Source organism: Triplophysa dalaica, chromosome 12 (genome assembly GCF_015846415.1).
Source record: "Triplophysa dalaica isolate WHDGS20190420 chromosome 12, ASM1584641v1, whole genome shotgun sequence".
In the NCBI taxonomy this organism is placed as follows: domain Eukaryota; kingdom Metazoa; phylum Chordata; class Actinopteri; order Cypriniformes; family Nemacheilidae; genus Triplophysa; species Triplophysa dalaica.
In genome coordinates this window covers 9,708,792-9,725,960 of record NC_079553.1, presented here as the reverse complement: position 1 = coordinate 9,725,960, position 17,169 = coordinate 9,708,792, and the positions used below count along the sequence as shown (strand labels likewise).

The 17,169-nt window shown below is 37.3% G+C and overlaps 4 protein-coding genes across 4 annotated transcripts; 1 reads left to right on the top strand and 3 right to left on the bottom strand.

The window, feature by feature from the left end:
• Nucleotides 1-1,248: 1,248 nt before the first annotated feature.
• Nucleotides 1,249-4,723, bottom strand: si:ch211-149k23.9 (germ cell-specific gene 1-like protein). The gene is made up of 6 exons (XM_056762650.1): nt 4,528-4,723; nt 3,579-3,770; nt 2,753-2,800; nt 2,470-2,622; nt 2,045-2,156; nt 1,249-1,769 (listed from the first exon to the last, which is right to left on the bottom strand). The coding sequence occupies exons 1-6, from the start codon at nt 4,721-4,723 to the stop codon at nt 1,397-1,399; spliced, it is 1,074 nt and encodes a 357-aa protein (XP_056618628.1). The 3' UTR covers nt 1,249-1,396.
• Nucleotides 4,724-6,498: 1,775 nt separating this feature from the next.
• Nucleotides 6,499-8,138, bottom strand: atg12 (ATG12 autophagy related 12 homolog (S. cerevisiae)). Its single transcript, XM_056762843.1, has 4 exons — nt 8,000-8,138; nt 7,132-7,268; nt 6,829-6,891; nt 6,499-6,721 (listed from the first exon to the last, which is right to left on the bottom strand). The coding sequence occupies exons 1-4, from the start codon at nt 8,100-8,102 to the stop codon at nt 6,662-6,664; spliced, it is 363 nt and encodes a 120-aa protein (XP_056618821.1). The 5' UTR covers nt 8,103-8,138; the 3' UTR covers nt 6,499-6,661.
• A 1,317-nt stretch (nt 8,139-9,455) lies between these two features.
• cdc42ep5 (CDC42 effector protein (Rho GTPase binding) 5) lies at nt 9,456-12,814 on the top strand. The gene is made up of 3 exons (XM_056763182.1): nt 9,456-9,615; nt 9,760-9,823; nt 10,862-12,814. Exon 3 carries the CDS (start codon nt 10,870-10,872, stop codon nt 11,785-11,787), a length of 918 nt encoding a protein of 305 aa, XP_056619160.1. The 5' UTR covers nt 9,456-9,615; nt 9,760-9,823; nt 10,862-10,869; the 3' UTR covers nt 11,788-12,814.
• grwd1 (glutamate-rich WD repeat containing 1) lies at nt 12,626-16,284 on the bottom strand. The gene is made up of 7 exons (XM_056763181.1): nt 16,052-16,284; nt 15,691-15,808; nt 15,408-15,564; nt 14,255-14,465; nt 13,980-14,125; nt 13,687-13,878; nt 12,626-13,585 (listed from the first exon to the last, which is right to left on the bottom strand). The coding sequence occupies exons 1-7, from the start codon at nt 16,263-16,265 to the stop codon at nt 13,277-13,279; spliced, it is 1,347 nt and encodes a 448-aa protein (XP_056619159.1). The 5' UTR covers nt 16,266-16,284; the 3' UTR covers nt 12,626-13,276.
• Between the last annotated feature and the right edge of the window lie 885 nt (nt 16,285-17,169).

Here is a 17,169-nt window from a genome sequence, read left to right as displayed (position 1 = left end):
TATTTATTATTAATAATGACAGATACTGAGGCAAGAGTGTGTAAAAATGTAGAAAACAGATCACTTATGAGATTTCTGACTCAATTTCTTGAACAAACACATTGTCTGAAAACCAAGAGATAAAAATGTCTGCCGTTGTGCATGTGACAGATAAAATATAAATTTGACCAATACCGCCACAAGATGGTGTTAAAAACAAAAACTACAGAATGCAGAATATATTACAAGATAACTTGTGTGACCATTTGTATAGTGAAATTATTTGTTTCCCATTGAGAATTTGTGTGATGTGGAATAAAACCAAAAAAACATCTAAAATGATTCTCAATATTTTGTGTGTTCATACATTTGTTCCATGTTCAGACAAGGTAAACAGGCAAGACAACCACTAGGACGGCCTGCACATTAATCTCTAACCGTCTAGAGAGGTTTTACATTTGTGTGGCAATATTTACCCTTAATCCTGGATTATCTTTGTGTGTGCCAACCGCGGAGTTGGTCCAGACAGTGTTGAACACAGAGTTCTGCTGCGTCCACACAGGTAAATCTGAGCCTGTGCACATAAAGACTTGTGAAGTGAAGTGTGTCTGTTTAAAAAAAATCTGCATTTGTACTGTCCTATGATCCAAGTATAGGATTACTGATATAATCGTCTGTCCAAGACGATTGTCTGTGTTAATCTAATTGTGCATTATTAAAATGTTTGGAATACAGTTTTGTCCCTCGTTCACCCCAATCTGATAAAGTCAACAGTTACTGTATTTCAGTCATAAGAACCTTCCGTCAAAAATACAGGATGTCTGATAGATAAACACAATCAAAGCAGTTTAGGCTATAATATAAACTGTATAGAGCATGGTGCATGTATATCTTATATAATCCTTACAAAATCACTGACCGTAATCGTGTTATTAGAAATTTCAAAACATTATGTTGTTAGTTGTATTATTATAAAACAGAGATGACAGTCATCTTTTCTCTTTGTCAGTTACTGTTTAAGATTTGAGTTTTTTTATGAATTGATATGGCTTGGGAGTACAGGCAAAAGATAAAGCAGAGAAAAACAGAAAATAACAGAAAAAAATGTACTGCAGACCTGAAAATAACAGGGGCTTTGGGATCTGACATTATCTCTCAGTAATCCAATCGAGTCTCATAATCTTCAAAGCATCATAAAATTTCTCTGAATCCTGTCGCTGGAAATCCACTTATGGCAGGATTATGCACAGAGGGCAACACCTGTCTCACACCTACTTTCCTCTCATGTCCAGATTTCAGCCACATGAATGTCGATAAAACATGCCCTAAAAATCTTGCTACACTTGCTAAAATTCACTCAGGTTTTTTGCAAAAACAGTTTATTAACTCATTGAATGTATTCACATCATTCTCTGCTTTAACAAGGGGAGTCTTTTCCCTTCAATGCCTCTTTCAACTCATCCATCTCTCTCTCGCAGTCCTCGCATGCATCTGTTCCACACCCGCCAACCAGCACAAGGGTAGGCACATCCCGTTGTCCCATCATTCCCAAGTTCCCATCTGATTCCCACATAGGGTCTATCATCCCATCTGGGCACTGTAACAGGCCGCTGACAGAGTATAATCCACCCCCTGGAACCACCTCATCATAGGAGGGGGCGTGGCTAGTGGCACGTGCCTCCTCCAATCGAAGCCTCTGGCGGTGACGGAGCTCAATGACTGTTTTTGTGTAAGAATTAAGGGTCATAACTGCAGCACCCATGCAGCAGCTGAAAGACACCCATGCCAGCCTTGAAGTCGAAGGGGCAAGGGATAGAAGAGAAAAAATGCAGAAGAAAGAGAGGACAGGACGTGACTTATATAAAAAAATATTAAACTGTTACTAAAATCCTCATGGTGTCTTATATAAAGTACTATATTTATTTAAAACTGCAAAATGCTTAGAAAATGAACTTGGAACACTTGTACGGGCCCATCACATATTGAAATTGCCAGAATCGTCTTAAAGGAAAAATGTAACACCATAAAACAGGCCATAATATATTGAGTAAACTAATGTGCTCACGCAAATGACCAGCCATAGTCCCACGTCTGAGGTCTCCAATCTTTAGGTCCCACAATCACAGTCAGCTGAAATACAGTGGTGTACATCATATGAGCCACCATCCCCAATAATCCTGAGGGACATGAATAGGGAAAAAAGGAAATATAAAACAACTGGTATCAAAACAATGCTTTGAAAGCAAGAGAAGGACACTTATGTCCTCTATGGCAAAAGCTACTTTTTGCTCCTGGGAAAGGGAGCCCAACCATTACCAATTTTGTCCCAGGCACATAGAAATGAAGAGACGGCCATCTATTGAATAATAATTCCCAATACAGTTACTGCAGTAATATAGATTACAGACTGTGGTCTATCCAGTACGGTATAAACCTAGTCCTTGATCCAATAACTACTGTTATTACCAAATAAACACACACATCCCTCACCTGAGAGAACAATGCAAATGGCTGCGAAGGCGTTGATTTTGAGTGCATGCATTTCTTTATGAGAGCACAAGACTTCCACCCACATGAGTAGAAACCCCATCCCCAATAAACTGATGTATAAGAACTCAGCAATCATTGATAACCACAAAACACCTGCGGCAGATAGAGAAAGATACATGAGCTTTTACAACCACATATAGAGAAAGGCTTGTATGTGCAGATAAACCATGTTTAAACCATTTATATCTGTTCGAGTACACACACACTCACACTGCACTCTCACCATGAGTCTCTCCCGGGGTAAGATCTAAGAACCTGCGGCAACGTTCTCCTGTAAAGTAGAATGAACACCAATGTCAAAGATGTTTAATGATGTTTTATTTTTCTCGCTAGAACCTCTATTCCACACACTCCATACATCAGCATGATTACAGACTAGCTCAAATGTAAATTTACGTATTGTTAAAGACAAAAACAATGTCCCTTTTGGAAGGAAAAATGTATTAATAGAAAAAAACTTCAACATAAAGTGAATAAAGTGAGAAAAAACGTGAGAGAGCATCTTATGCATGTATGGGTTTTGTATGGCATGTTGCATATCAACTACAGGAGACACTTGTACTCATCATATGCACTGTCAACTATTTAGATTTCCACACAAGTGAAATGTGAAATGAGAAAAATGTGAGTAAAAAAGTATAGGAGGGTTTTTTGAAAAATTTCATTTTGTTTCATTAATGTCACCCGGTCATACATACACGTACATACACATTTACTTTTATTGTTCAGTAGAGAGCATGCTAACATCTCATTTTCTGCATCATGGATGAAAGTAAGACACCTGGGTTCTGGACATTCAGTGAATGATTAAAAAATGACAGTTTTTATTGAACTTTTTCTTTACAGGTCCGGTACAAGACTGGTTGGCCTGGGGGGTTATCAGATATTTTGGTGGTGCAAAAACAATGTTAAATTGATGCATAATTTTCATATTTTCGTCATTTTTCTAATTGTTAACTGGAAAATTTTGGAGGAGCCAACAGAAAATCTGGAGGCACCCCAGCTCACCCATAGAACCGGTTCTGTTCCTTTTCACTTTTTGTTCTTACCATCAGCATGCTTTTCACAAGATTCCCAAAATCCTGTGTGGAAATATCGGAAAGTGTACTTGTCTTCTCCTGTTTCCCAAATGTAGTGGACTGCATTAGCCAGCTGCCTCTGTCGAATTTTCGCAAGTTCCTCCCTTCGCTTTGGTGATATTGTTCTATTGGATGGACCCCGAGGGTCTGGGGTGGGACTATCTGGGAAGAACAGAGAACACTTGCTTATAGCTTAACAATGAATAAAATAAATGGATGATATTGCAGACTATTAGGACAGAATGGGTAAGACTAATGTGGAATGTGTTATTGCAGTGTTATGTTTGACAATGTGAAAGCAACATATTGTGCTTCTATTGTAAATCAATAACCAGGTAAGGCAATGCATTACAGTAATTTTAACAAAGGTGAGAAATGACAAAGCACTTAATAACTCATAGTAACACAATTTACGGTCATAAACAGGCTCAGGGGGCTTATTACAGAAACAGCAAAATGATACATGTTAATAAGAAGATCTGAAGTGCTGTCTGATATTTTTCTTAGTAAAATTATTATTTTTACCAGGCTCTAATGCTTATATTAAAGTAATTCCACTTTACTGGAAAAATTAAAGACGTATTCATTGCTATTAAAGTGAAATCATAATACCGATACATATGGAGGCTGATAGAAATGTTAAGGATTTATTGGCATCTGAAATCTTCATATATAGTATACAAATATTTGTATTAACAACAATAAATCAGTTTGTCCTGTATTTAAAGGCTAATACATATAAAACTAACAGCTATCAAAACTTAATATAAAATTATAATAATAAATACAAAATGAATGTTCTTCCACTTTCCCCACTCCTTTTGGAAAACTTTCCAAAGAAAATGTTATTCCAGAGACGAGATCTTATTTCCAACAATGACACTGACACAACAGAAGAAACATGTAACGTGTGTCAAACCTGTAGTGTAGGGCTCGCTGTTGTTCTGGCCGCAGTTCTTCATCTTGACAGGTGAAAGACAGAGAGGTTTGACCACCTTGTGCGTTCCCTCACACCAGTATGATGTGCAGAAAGCCAGCACAGATAATGCCAGAGCGAGGGAGGTCAGGAAAAGAGAAAGCATGGAGCGAGAACGTCTGGACATGTTGTCCAACATGCTAACCAGAGGAAGAGCAGAGGAGTAGAAGTGTTGACCAGTTGAAGAATGTCAGTTTGAAGATGAAAGTAGAGCTTTTTCAGAAGGGCAAATAGGGATATATATGACCAAGCGCAAACAATCCAATCGGATAAGAATGACATTGAGGATATTAAGCAGAAATGAATTATAAAGATTCCGGTGGCAGATGGCACGCTAAATGAAGATGTGGATTTAAGGACAGGGTCACATGAGGGAGGAACTTTGGTTAGAAAGGAAAGAAGGGCATATGTCACAGGCTTAAACTGTACATTTAAACTATGTCCTTGGCACACGTTTTCTAAAGCAACATTAAGAAATGGGGAAGACAGATTAGACTCATACTCATAAACACCTCTGGAGTACTGTATTAATGCTGCTTGCTACTACTAAAATTGTAGTAAGTACTTTATTGTTTTATTAATATTTATTAGTCCTAATTTCATTGTTATTTGAAAATATTTGTTTGATAAATTATATAAACGACTATATTTTTTAAATAAAGTCATATTCTACTCATGAATCAGACGCTTCAGATAAATCCCATTACATATTTTCTAATAAAAGGTCTTTTTTTTACCTGTTTATAAAAAAATATAATGATTACGTTGTAAAGGTATCATTTAAATAATATATATGTATGATGTATAAATTATATAGAATTATTCCATTTTATTGACTGATGCATCATCCACCCATGCGTACCAATGAATGGGATTAAAAATGAAAAAACGAGAGAGAGGGAATTCAAAGGATTACATTTGAAGTTACGTGATGAAACTATTAGTTGAGCTCCTGCATTAAATCTAACTTTACTTGTAATCCTCTAATAATCTGTTTTAATCTGTTTGGGTTTTGTAGGTGTCCCTGTGTTTTTTTTCTCTTTTAAGGATTCCCGCAATGAAGAAAATGTAAAAATTACCTATAGGCTATGCACTGTACTATGTCTATCTTCAAAATATTTATACCTACGATAATTTTTAACCGTGCAAACGGTAAATCTGTGCTATTGTATTCATAGATCATTAGTCATTTATAGACTCAACGGTCATTTCTTGCTAAGGATTGATAAGAAAATAACAGTACCTCCACCAAAAAATGCATCATGATGTCAAAGGCAATAAATTTGCACACTACATTAATTATTTTACATTAATAAATTTATGTCTGCATCTTCGCAACAATCCCAGATTTTAAAGAAGTTCAACAAAAAAAAAATAAGAATAAAAAGCTTAATTTTACCTGAGCTGTTCGGTATTCCTACATCATGTACATTGTCAGTTTCTTCCTATTTGAATCTATTCATTTCATTTCCTTTTTTTGTATCTTTACATGTCCTTGCCTCTTTGGAAGCAGGCAGCGTTCCTCCTTATCCTTACGTTCTTATTTTAGATTTTCCCCCTTTTTGGTACAATCCTGCACCAATCTCCTCCTTTTCCTGCCTTTCCTGGCAATTGGTGCCACAGTCTAACCAAAGCACTCATAATCCCTGTTCAATCCATCTATTCGCCCTGTCTATATCTTTTTTCTTTTACATCACTGCATTCCACCTGTTCTTCACACCCTTGTACATTCCCAACCCCATATCACGTGATCTATTCACCCATCCCCAGGCTAAAAGTAATCTACTGTATACTACAGAAAATCACAGAATGTCCCACACTCTGTAGATTATTTTATCATAAGCTTCCAAATCTGTCTGTATGAATTCCATAAATTTCCTCTCAGCTTTAAAATTCACAAGAGATAACACAATGTTTCAAACATTATTTACACTTTATTATTTACAACAAATAACACAGGAAAATCAATAAATTATTAAAACAATGATGATGTGTAAATGGGTTTGTTTTGATACTGAATGTGTTAGGTGTTCACATAAGAAAGACAGTGGGAGATTTGAGATAAAGAGAAATAAGATCATCCCCAGGCCTGGGACTTGCAGTAATGGAGAACTAGTTTCCCATCACTTCCAAAACACTGCAACACATGGAATAAGAAAATACAAGTCACTTTCAGCATTGTGAATAATAATTCTGGAAGATTATTTTAGAAATTTGAAGAAAAAAACATCTCAAGTAGCATACCTCAAAAAGCACACCAACTTCTTGGTCTGGTGACGGAGAAAATGACTGATTGACGTAAATGAACTGATGGAAGATAAAAGGTAATAGGTGTAAGCAAACTATACACCTAGTTTAAAAAATAGCAATCTGTTAAAGTGATAATAGATCATAATACACATCCTGAAACAATATCTCAAAATGAACAATTGTACTTTAATATGTTTTCATATGGTTCATGCATGCAGGTCTCCCAAATTATTACAGAAATTTGTTTGTATTCCTCTTAATTGAAATAAGTGGCCATGATGGGGGTGAATGTTGTACCAGTTGTTCACTAGGCTCCAGCTTGAGGAAGCGTGAGATGAACTGAGCAAGGGACTGTACTGTTCTCCCTCTCTCCACAGCCCATTTCTTGGTCTTCATGATGGGTGCGTCACCGACAGCCTTTAACAGTATGTCAACTGGTCGACATAAGATAAAAAAAGGATAATAATTTAGAAACATTTATAAAAAATCTTGATGGATCACTTCTTAATTATTATTCCATTGTTTCTAATAATTGAAAATGTTCCAGATTGCATTAGTAAAAACTTCCATATAAGGGTATAAAACATTTACAGGCCTTTTCAAAGATGTCACAAAAATAATTACAGAATAGCTTGATATGGGTAATATCAAATCATGACCCACGTTTCTATGAAAAGGAAAATGCATTATGCAACAAACAAACAATTGTGTACTGACTATAATTTACTGTAACTTTGTCGGATTTGTCAATCCCATTTCACCTGATTTCACCCCTATATGTGCAGTGGCAGCTTTCAAAATCCCCAGGAAGTTTGTCCTAAAGCTAGCTTTAGTTTTGAGGACTATATATCTGAACATTCAACGCATAAGCTAATGTTGATCCAACACAATAATTATATACAACTTTGAATGAATAAAATATCGCTAAGCCATCCATTTCTATCAACTATCTTCGTTTAAAGATTAGTTAGCGCAGCCACAACTCTTACAGGCAAGGAAGCACATTCCTGTCTGCCATTGGCTGTGTACATACAAACCGCAACCTCATTGGCTCGCACAGCTGTCAATCTCTGTGAAATTGCGGAAGTAGCCAGCTGAAAACATAAGCAGCATTTAAAAATGTAAAAATGTGTATCTTCTACTGTATAAAAACGCTAAAGCATACTCTTTTTCTTCTCATCCGGTGATCCCGCATGCTCAGTGACATTGTGCTGTATAGAAGGTTCATCTTTTTGATTTTCTGTGGGAGATTCTGCGATGTCAGACATCCTCCAACAAACACAATCAGCAGCAGCACATAACAGCTACAGACGTACTGTCTGTGTCACTGGGTTTTCAAAATAAAAGTTGAATTAGGTCAACTATTGAATAAAGTTGTAAAGGTTGCTTATAAATAAGAGTAACTAAAAAGATTGAATTGTTTATTTTAAAGAAAGATTGAATTTACTTAATGTATTAAATTAGTTGGTGGTTAATTTCCGCCAACAGATTTTAAGAAAAGCTCATACCCACAGTACATCACTAGATGGCAACATGTACAAAAATATGTTATATTTGAGCCCTTTTCTGAATTTATGTATGTTTGTAAATTATTTCATATTGTGTTATTATGTATGTTGATATTTAAGTCACGTTCAAAATACTAAATCAGATCTATATTGGGTTGGAGGGGCCTAGTTTACTTTAAGGTTTCATGGCTTTACATGTTTTTGTTAGTTTATTCAGCACAACACTTAAGCCATTATATCCACCGGCTATGTATTACTTTTGAAATGTAGGAAACTTGAGTTCACTTGTAATAACAGTTAATGTTGCATGCAGATGTTTTACACAATAAAGACAATATGTGTTTTGTCTCATTTTGATTCAGGTGATTCAATAAGCCACTCACTTCAGATCTATGGGTTGAATGACATCATTCACTGGCAACACTCTCATCCTTTACTCATTGTTTGGTATTGTATGGAGGCTTTAGTAGGACAGCACTGTGCTGAAAAAGAGGAAGTGTGATGTTTTGTGATTCATGGCTCAGCTGCAGTATCCTTGAATTCTCTTCTCAGCCAGGAAATATAAAGCACTGAGAACTTTAAAGATCGCTCTCTTTATTCGACTTTAGTTAACATTCAGATACCCATATGCTCTAAAAATTGAAACTGAACTTTCTACCAAAAGAATTTCGACTTTTTCATTTATTTCTTTTTATCTGGTTCAAAACAAGCTTTGACATCTTGAAAAATGGGATTCCACAAGTGTTTTCAATAATTATTGTGTTATGTTATTGTGTAAGGCAATCAATACAAAGAATGTTGCACGCATAATGTTGCAATCAATTCTATGAAGATTAATAACAATTATACGAAGAGTTTTATTTTAAAATGTCCTACTTCTGGGTTCATGGCCCCCATTTTGGGAGATTATTACTCTAATAGACCTATGCTGATGTGTTCCCCTAAATTTCAGTTCATTCCCTTTCACACTTCGGGTGGTTTGAGAGTCCAAGAATATAAAAAATGTCTCTAAATAGCAGATAGTCTGAATAAATCTCGTTCTAAAGGAAAATAATGAGGACAGCAGTCGCGTCAGTTCTCACTCGCAGTTGGAGCAAAAGCGCTCCCAAGTCACGTCACTTCCTTGCCCATCCCAAAAGGAAAAAAGAATATTGGAGAGAACACGACGCTAGAAAAGTCAGCAAAAGAACGAAAGTGAAGGCAATAAAAGAAACTTTGGGTTAAAAGAGAAACAAACAGGTACAAGCCCATTGACGAGCACGCGCGGATAAAAGTAAGTTTTCCCTCGTTTTAAAAACAAACCTATTTATTAACTTCGGAAAAATAGTGGGGCGTTCAACTTTTGCAGTTACACTCAATGTAACTGACATATTGAACTGTACTATGTTGTAAAACTATTATTGTTGTACTGTTACAGCTTTACTGGACAGGACAACCATTCCTGGACAAAAAGGAAGGTCTTCTTTTTAGGATTAGCACTGGTAAGGTTTTCGGCAATTTTTTTGTCCCTATGGTTAAACCGAACGTGTATAAACGTTTTAAGATTAAGTTTTGTGTTACATATATATGTTAATTAAAATAACCCCATGATTTTACATTTTAAAACCTTAATAAACAAATTTAGGGGAAGTCGGAGATAATTCCAGCTGTTGCAGTTGTTGAAAAAAAGTGGCGATGTTGCTCGAGCCCCATAGAGTAGCTTAATGTTTATATATAATCGTTTTTTATAATACCTTTTAAAATATGAACTAGCTCATAATAAAAACATGTTCACCGATATCATTATTAGCTCAAGTGGGGGTGTACGAATCTGTTGATCCTCGATCCCTGCACTTTTCCCTTTGAATTGTTTTTGCTTAACTTCGGACCATTGATGAATCTAACAGCTTGATCCTCAAATTATTACCAAAACATTTCCATAAAGATGTAAGAAGGCGACACGATCATCATGTTCCTCTGAGATTTCTCACGGGCCTCAGGGAAGAATGCTTTTAAACACGCTTTCACATACAAGTCTGAGCTTGGCATTGGCGTCTGCAACTGCACTTTTACGCAATTCTTACGCAATCTGAGCTCTTTTGGCGCGTCGAATGCGTAACCTGCTGTTGTGATAATAATCATACCTGATAATTAATACTTTAAATGGCCAAAGATGAGCGTGAGAGTAAGAAATTGAGTTCATCCCATCGTTCACATAAGCGTCTGAAACCCTCTGCATTTTGTTAAGAAAAAAATAGGAATAATAAACTGGAAAGTAAAAATCAATATATTAAACAAGAAATTTCCATATAATGGAACAAAGTCCTTATAATTTCAATACATGAAACATGGCAATTCCTTATTATTCAATATATTGTAATATTGAAATAAAAATGTACTATTCCATATATTTTCAGATATGTATATAATGATTAATTTTATTGACAGTTATTATAGGAAAATATATGTTCTTTGCATAAGTCTGAACACATCACACTTTTCATTTTTAAAGATTTTTTTTAACTGCCATTCTTTCTCAGTTGCTGCCATGCCTCTCCACAAATCATCTCGAACCCCCCGCCTGGACCCTACAATGATCTCCGCCCCACTGGGTGATTTCCGTCACACCATGCACATTGGTCGTGGTGGAGACGCTTTTGGTGACACCTCTTTCCTTTCCAGCCATGGCCCTTCTAATCCTAATCCAAGCTCTGTTTCAGCAGTCGCTTCACCCACAGTAGAGACCACAGATATTCAGATGAACAATGATGTTAAAAGTGGATATGCAGAAGAGAGCTATTCAAATGAGCTGCGTCATGCAGATTCAGTTTCCTCCTTTGATCTTGACCTGGATTTAGGGCCATCTTTTTTAGGAGATGTACTGGGGGTGATGGATGGACTCGCAGTGGGTTCTGATTGGACGGGGAGCAAAGACAATGAAGAGGTGTTTAGTCCCAACAAGAGTACAATGGATGTGAGTATCTCACCAAGGAACGCTGCAAACGAGTTGAATGAGAGGAAGGTAATGGAAAGTATGACCAAAGAGGTGAGCCAAAGAGATGAGCAACAAAATGAGATGAATGGAGTCAAATCAAAGGGGCTCAGGCCCAAAGTGCGGTTCAGTGATAAACGAGACGAGATCATTGGTCGACAGGATGTAATTGAAGGGCTAGGTGTTGAAGGAGAAGAAGAAATGCTCTTGAGGCCAAACAAAGGGATGCAGGAGGTCAGCGAGAGAATGGGTGACCCAAACAAAAACCCAGGACAACTGGAGATGAGTAATCAGGGGGTGGACAACACTTCCAGTCCCTCGTCATCAGTTAGCTCAGAATATGACGAAATCTCACCGTTGGACAGGAGGAGAGAAGACCAACATTTTCCAGAAACAGATTCAGAAGAGGAGAATGCCAACGGAGGACAAGGATACACTTTTGAGGATGAGTTTGATGATGAGATTGGCCTATAAGGCGACATCGTGTGAGACTTGCGGACCAAAGAGAAATAGGATCATTGGTATCATGGGACATGTGGCATTATGGATGGGTCATAGCATATGAACAATTCTCAAAAAAAGAGAGTTGATGAAATCTGCATGAGATGATAACTGGACTGGATGGAATTTTTATTTTCCAGACTTTCAAAGTTTATGATTTACAATGGTAGCTTTTATGGATGAACGGACATGTGTCAGTTTTTAAAGGCTTCAATTGATCAATATGTCTAAATCCTAGCTTGGTAATAAGACACTTTACCCTTTACACATAACTGGACATAGCTTTAATCTCAGCAGAGAATAAGTGCCTGCAGTTAAGCACCCCATGAAATCACTTGACGAGCACACTTGTGTATATTTCTGTGTTGTAAAACAAAAAGTTGGGGCTTTCCACTTTATAAATAACCAAAAACCTTCAGTTTACACTATAGGCATGATTCATGATTTGCCACTTGCCAAATCTTGGTTATTAACATTTTTTTTATCAATTTTACACCATATGTATGATGCTTTAAATTTGTATACTTTTAAATCCAAAGTTATAAATTATTTTATATATTATGTCTATACAGTGCCTTACACAAAGCTGTTTTCCCCTATAGGTTTTGTATTTGTATTATGTACCTTGCAGTGATAAAACATTGAGTGCAGGTGTATGGTTGCTTATGCATTAGCAAACGCTGGATTTATCTCTTGGGAGTTTTGATGAAAACTTTTTCATATTTGTGGAGGGCAATTACCTTATTGGTTTGAATACAGTTAACACTACAAAAATGGTAAGCTGAATAAGTCAACAAAATTAAACTGTGAATAAAAAACAACTAGCATATCTGGTTGGTTTATTTAACACTAGCTCACAAACCAAATGCATTTTTTAAAGATTATAGAACTAAAGACAATCAGTTCCGTTTAAAATGCCCTATAAAAGAGATCTGAACATACAAGTTTGTATAATATAAAATAATATACAAATATAAAATAAAATTTTCATTAAACAATATTTGGTATTTTGTATTCCGTTAACACAGTTCTTTGCAAGTTTGGCATACTTTAAGCACTGAAGGGAATCATTTTGATATTTCAATGTTTACTCTTACTCGAGATTCACTATTCTCATTAGATATCGGAAGGTATATTTAACTTTTTTCTTTACTGCAAAACAAAACGTGCAAATTACTCTTCAGTATTGGGACTTATAAACACACAACAGACAATGATACAGGAGTTTTATGGACCTGTAATGGGAACAAATTTAGAATTTATTACACACATTATTTCTCAAGAAATAACTTGCAGAAGGTCTAGAAAGGGGAGGCAAAAAAATATATACATGAGTCAAACATACCTGGACATTCCATGCATCCACCAATGTACATTAAAAATCACATGGATGCACATATTTTAAATTTGTTTGAAACGAACAATTGTCCAATCTCGCTCTTACCCTGTAACTATATAAACATTATACAGAGATAGTTCGGAAGACATTGAATCCTGATAATGCAGTGGAAATGAGAACTCCAGGAATCTGTGGGTGCCAGTGGAGTTCCTTCACTTCTTTCTGACCCTGGTGGAGGAACAGCAGCTGTGGTGGAAGCTGTTTCAAGTCCTCAGCCTGTTCTCCCACGTCACATGACTCCACTGAGAGGTCCCATTGGCTAACGACATCATCAGCTCCAGAGGCAGCAAACACACTGGAGTCAATAGGGCTCCACTCCACTGAGGTCACAGGTCCACTGTGCTGCTTAAAACTGGCCACTGGACGTCCGGACTGAGAGCAATAAAACAAAAAAGATTAAGCGTACGAGCAGATTAAAAAACTGAGATATTGTAAAATAACATTCGTATTTGTTTCTTCTTGTTCACGCTCACCTGAAATTGCCTTAAATCCCAAACTTTCAGGAGGCCATCATCCCCTCCAGACAACAGGAAAGGTTCGGTTGGGTTCCAACTGATAACATTGATGTCTGAAGAATGAGCCTCATTGGCTGAAAGCCTTGAATTAGGTGGTGCCCTTATGTCCCAAATGCGAATGGACTGATCCACTGAGCAGGATGCGAAAACCTTGGGGGTGAAAAGCACTAAGGTAACAATTTCCTCCATTTATGTAAATAACAGGACAATTAAATCGATTTATTAATATCATCTTTTTTTTATTCACATACTGTAGCTTCAGTAGGTGACCACTGTAGGTCTTCAACAGACTTGGTGTGTGAGCTAAAGGGTCTTTGATCAATCTTCCAGCTAGCCCCACCCTCCTGTGGCTCCCAAACGTGAATGTTCTTCTTGCAATCGCCGCTTACCAGTCGACCTAGAGCAAACAATTATGATTAAAAAAAGACATCAAAAAATACTACTACCCCTAAGTAGTCGGAAAGTAGTAAAACCCTGTTCTGTATGTTGACTTAAGTAGGAAAGGGTCACCCATTGTATCACTCACCTGGAACCTTCGGTGACCAATCAACAGCAAATCCTTCTGTCATGTGACCAGAAAAACTGAAAAGAGGTTTGGCTTCTTTTTGCTGCTTGATGAAGGAAGACATCGCTGAGGAACTGTGCACTGCTTCCAACTGAGATCGAAGGTCAAAGATCTCTACCTGCCCTTTTTCTGACCACACGGCGGCCAATGTCTGTTCTCCTCGCTTGGTGACCTGATAAAAATAGGTTTTGTATTTAAAAGATACTCATATCAGAACTTGTATAGTTCCATAACAAAATAATTTTAGTTACTAGCTGGATTAAATCACAATTAAGGATTAGAAAAAGAAACTACTGGATTTAATTATATTTATTTGATTTATACATGCTGCTGGAAAAGACCTCTTAAAGCGGCCCTGCAACAATGTGTCAAGCATTCTGACTTCTTTATAATATTAAAGGTGCTGTCTTCTCATGCTTAACAGGGTCAACTTGTTAAAAAACAAGTTGGGCGTATTGTGTAGTATTTCTGTGCTCGATACACTCCCCCAACGATCGTACAGGTTTCGGAAAGTTTTTATAGAAAATAAAAAACTGTTTCGCAACAACTTTCCTTAGTCCCCTATTGGAAAATTCTCCTGGAAAAGCACGCGGACACATGAGAGCAGAAGAAGGAGCATGCGCAGACATCAGTTTCACTTGTAAGCAGGAGAGAGATAGCATACGGTTGTGAAGTTCAGGTGTTTGTTTGTTCACTGCATTTGGGTGAAGAATGTTTTATATATATATATATATATATATAATATATATATATATATGTGTGTGGATATAACGCTGGATCGTTTGAAACTGATATATGGAGCCGTCCCAGTGTTAAAAGATGCCAGACATGAACCACATGCGGTGAGTGAAATTGATGTCTGTGTTTTGTTGACAAGGGGTGCGCACTTGCTTTGGTTCAGCCTATCAATGCCCCCCCCCCGCACGTGCTGTATGTTTTCGGAAACAATTGTAAAGCTGTATCTATCTTTTAGAAATGTGATCAAACTAAATACTCTTCGAAGATACGAAGTATACATTACTACTCTATAGGTACTCAAGATTAGTATGAGATAATCCCTGTGTGTTACGGCCGGTTTAAAACATTTCTAATGGATATTTACAACTTCACTTACTCTGATTCTGTTTATCCCACCATAGTGTGGCATCATGGCCAGCTCTAACTGTGGTTTACGGTCCTCATCCTCTTCATCACTTTCTTCATCACTGCTTTCATTCGCTTCTTTTTCTTTGCCAGTTCCATAAAGATTGTGCATTCGCATTACAATAAGTCTGTATACAGAGAATACTTTGTCATCGACTGGTTTTTGCTGGAAGTCAAACATCACAAATCTTGGTACGAAACTTCTGTATTCTACTGGAAATGAGTTGGAAAAAGTAACAATATGTTCAGTTTACCTGTTACTTAATGCAGTATCTGCTTGGGTACCAGCACACAGGACCATAGAGAGAGGAAACTGCTCCAAGCCATCTCCTTCACCATCACGCACCACATCAAAACTCAGACATGGGGAACCTGCAGGAAAATGACAGTGATAAATATACCATAGTATTTGCATGACACTTAAATAGAAAACTACGGTAACGTTACGTACTCTGTATAGTTTTAAAATGGCACCATGCCCTACCAAAAACACTTTTGAAACTTGTTTGTTGGTGACAACAGCAGCTAGATGTTGACCACCTGCATACATGACCAAATAATCGATCACAATAATGTTTATGCTTACAGTGATGGGGCACGTTTAGCCACACTGACCTGTCTGGCACTCGTGGTACATGCGGTAAGCTGAGTGGTCCATCTCGAGCTCTTCTCCCGGCTGAAGCGGCTGCAGTCCGGGAATATAAACCTTACTCTCAGATCCCACGTTCGGCCCCTCTCCCTCCATATTATCCTCATCGCTTCCACTCGCCTCCATCTCTTCAAACTCATCATCCTCTTGGGGCAACGTGTTTTCATCGGCCGCGGACATTTTGAGAGAGCACAGAGAGTTTCCGCTCTGCGTCACGTGGTTTAAAGAGCACGCTGAAACGAAGTTCCTTTACATGTCTCTAATCTGCACTCTGCGGTCATGTTGCATCGACACCGGGCAGCAAACTCACTCTCAGTCATGCTGAAATATGGGAATTTAGGTTTACATTCTCTTGCTAATGTCACAAATAAACAATACATTTACGATTTACAATTAAACCTGACATAAACAGTTACAGAAACCGAAAAATGGTTTGCGAACCTCCTAAGTTTGCACCGTCTTGTATACGTACAGTCTTTGGCTGTACCCTACATAGTTGGAAACACACAAATACTCGAGCTAGCGGGAATTAGTGTAACAGAATATTTTACAGTAATCTCCAGTAATACCTCTTGCACTAAACCTAGATTGACAAAAAATAGTACAAATGTTAAAGTTTATTCTTAAAAAATTGCTTAGAACCTTTCTGCCCCAAAATGCACAAGCTTGTTTCAGTCAATAAACGCAGCCCTATGCTGCATGCCCTTCGGTTCAAATAGGTTATTTAATGAACAAACCCCATTTTAACCTGTAACTGGATCTTATAAATTGTATTGCGAGTATGAAGTTGTATAGCTCTGAAAGAATGTGTTTGATTGCAACAACTTGTATGCAGTTAAATGGTAGATTTATGTGATGCCTGGCCAATTTTTGAATGCGTTTTGTTTGTTTTTCAATTTTAGATTAGTGTGACCTAGATGTCCAGTGTGGTAGGACATCAAAAACGTGCGAACAAAAGCTCTCTGTGGTTTGCTGTTGTTTGTGCCATCATCTGCAAGTCCCTCCATCCAGGTGATAGAGAAAGTCCGCATATACACATGGTGACAAACAAGAGTACAAATACCCTTTCAAAAACAATTGTTTC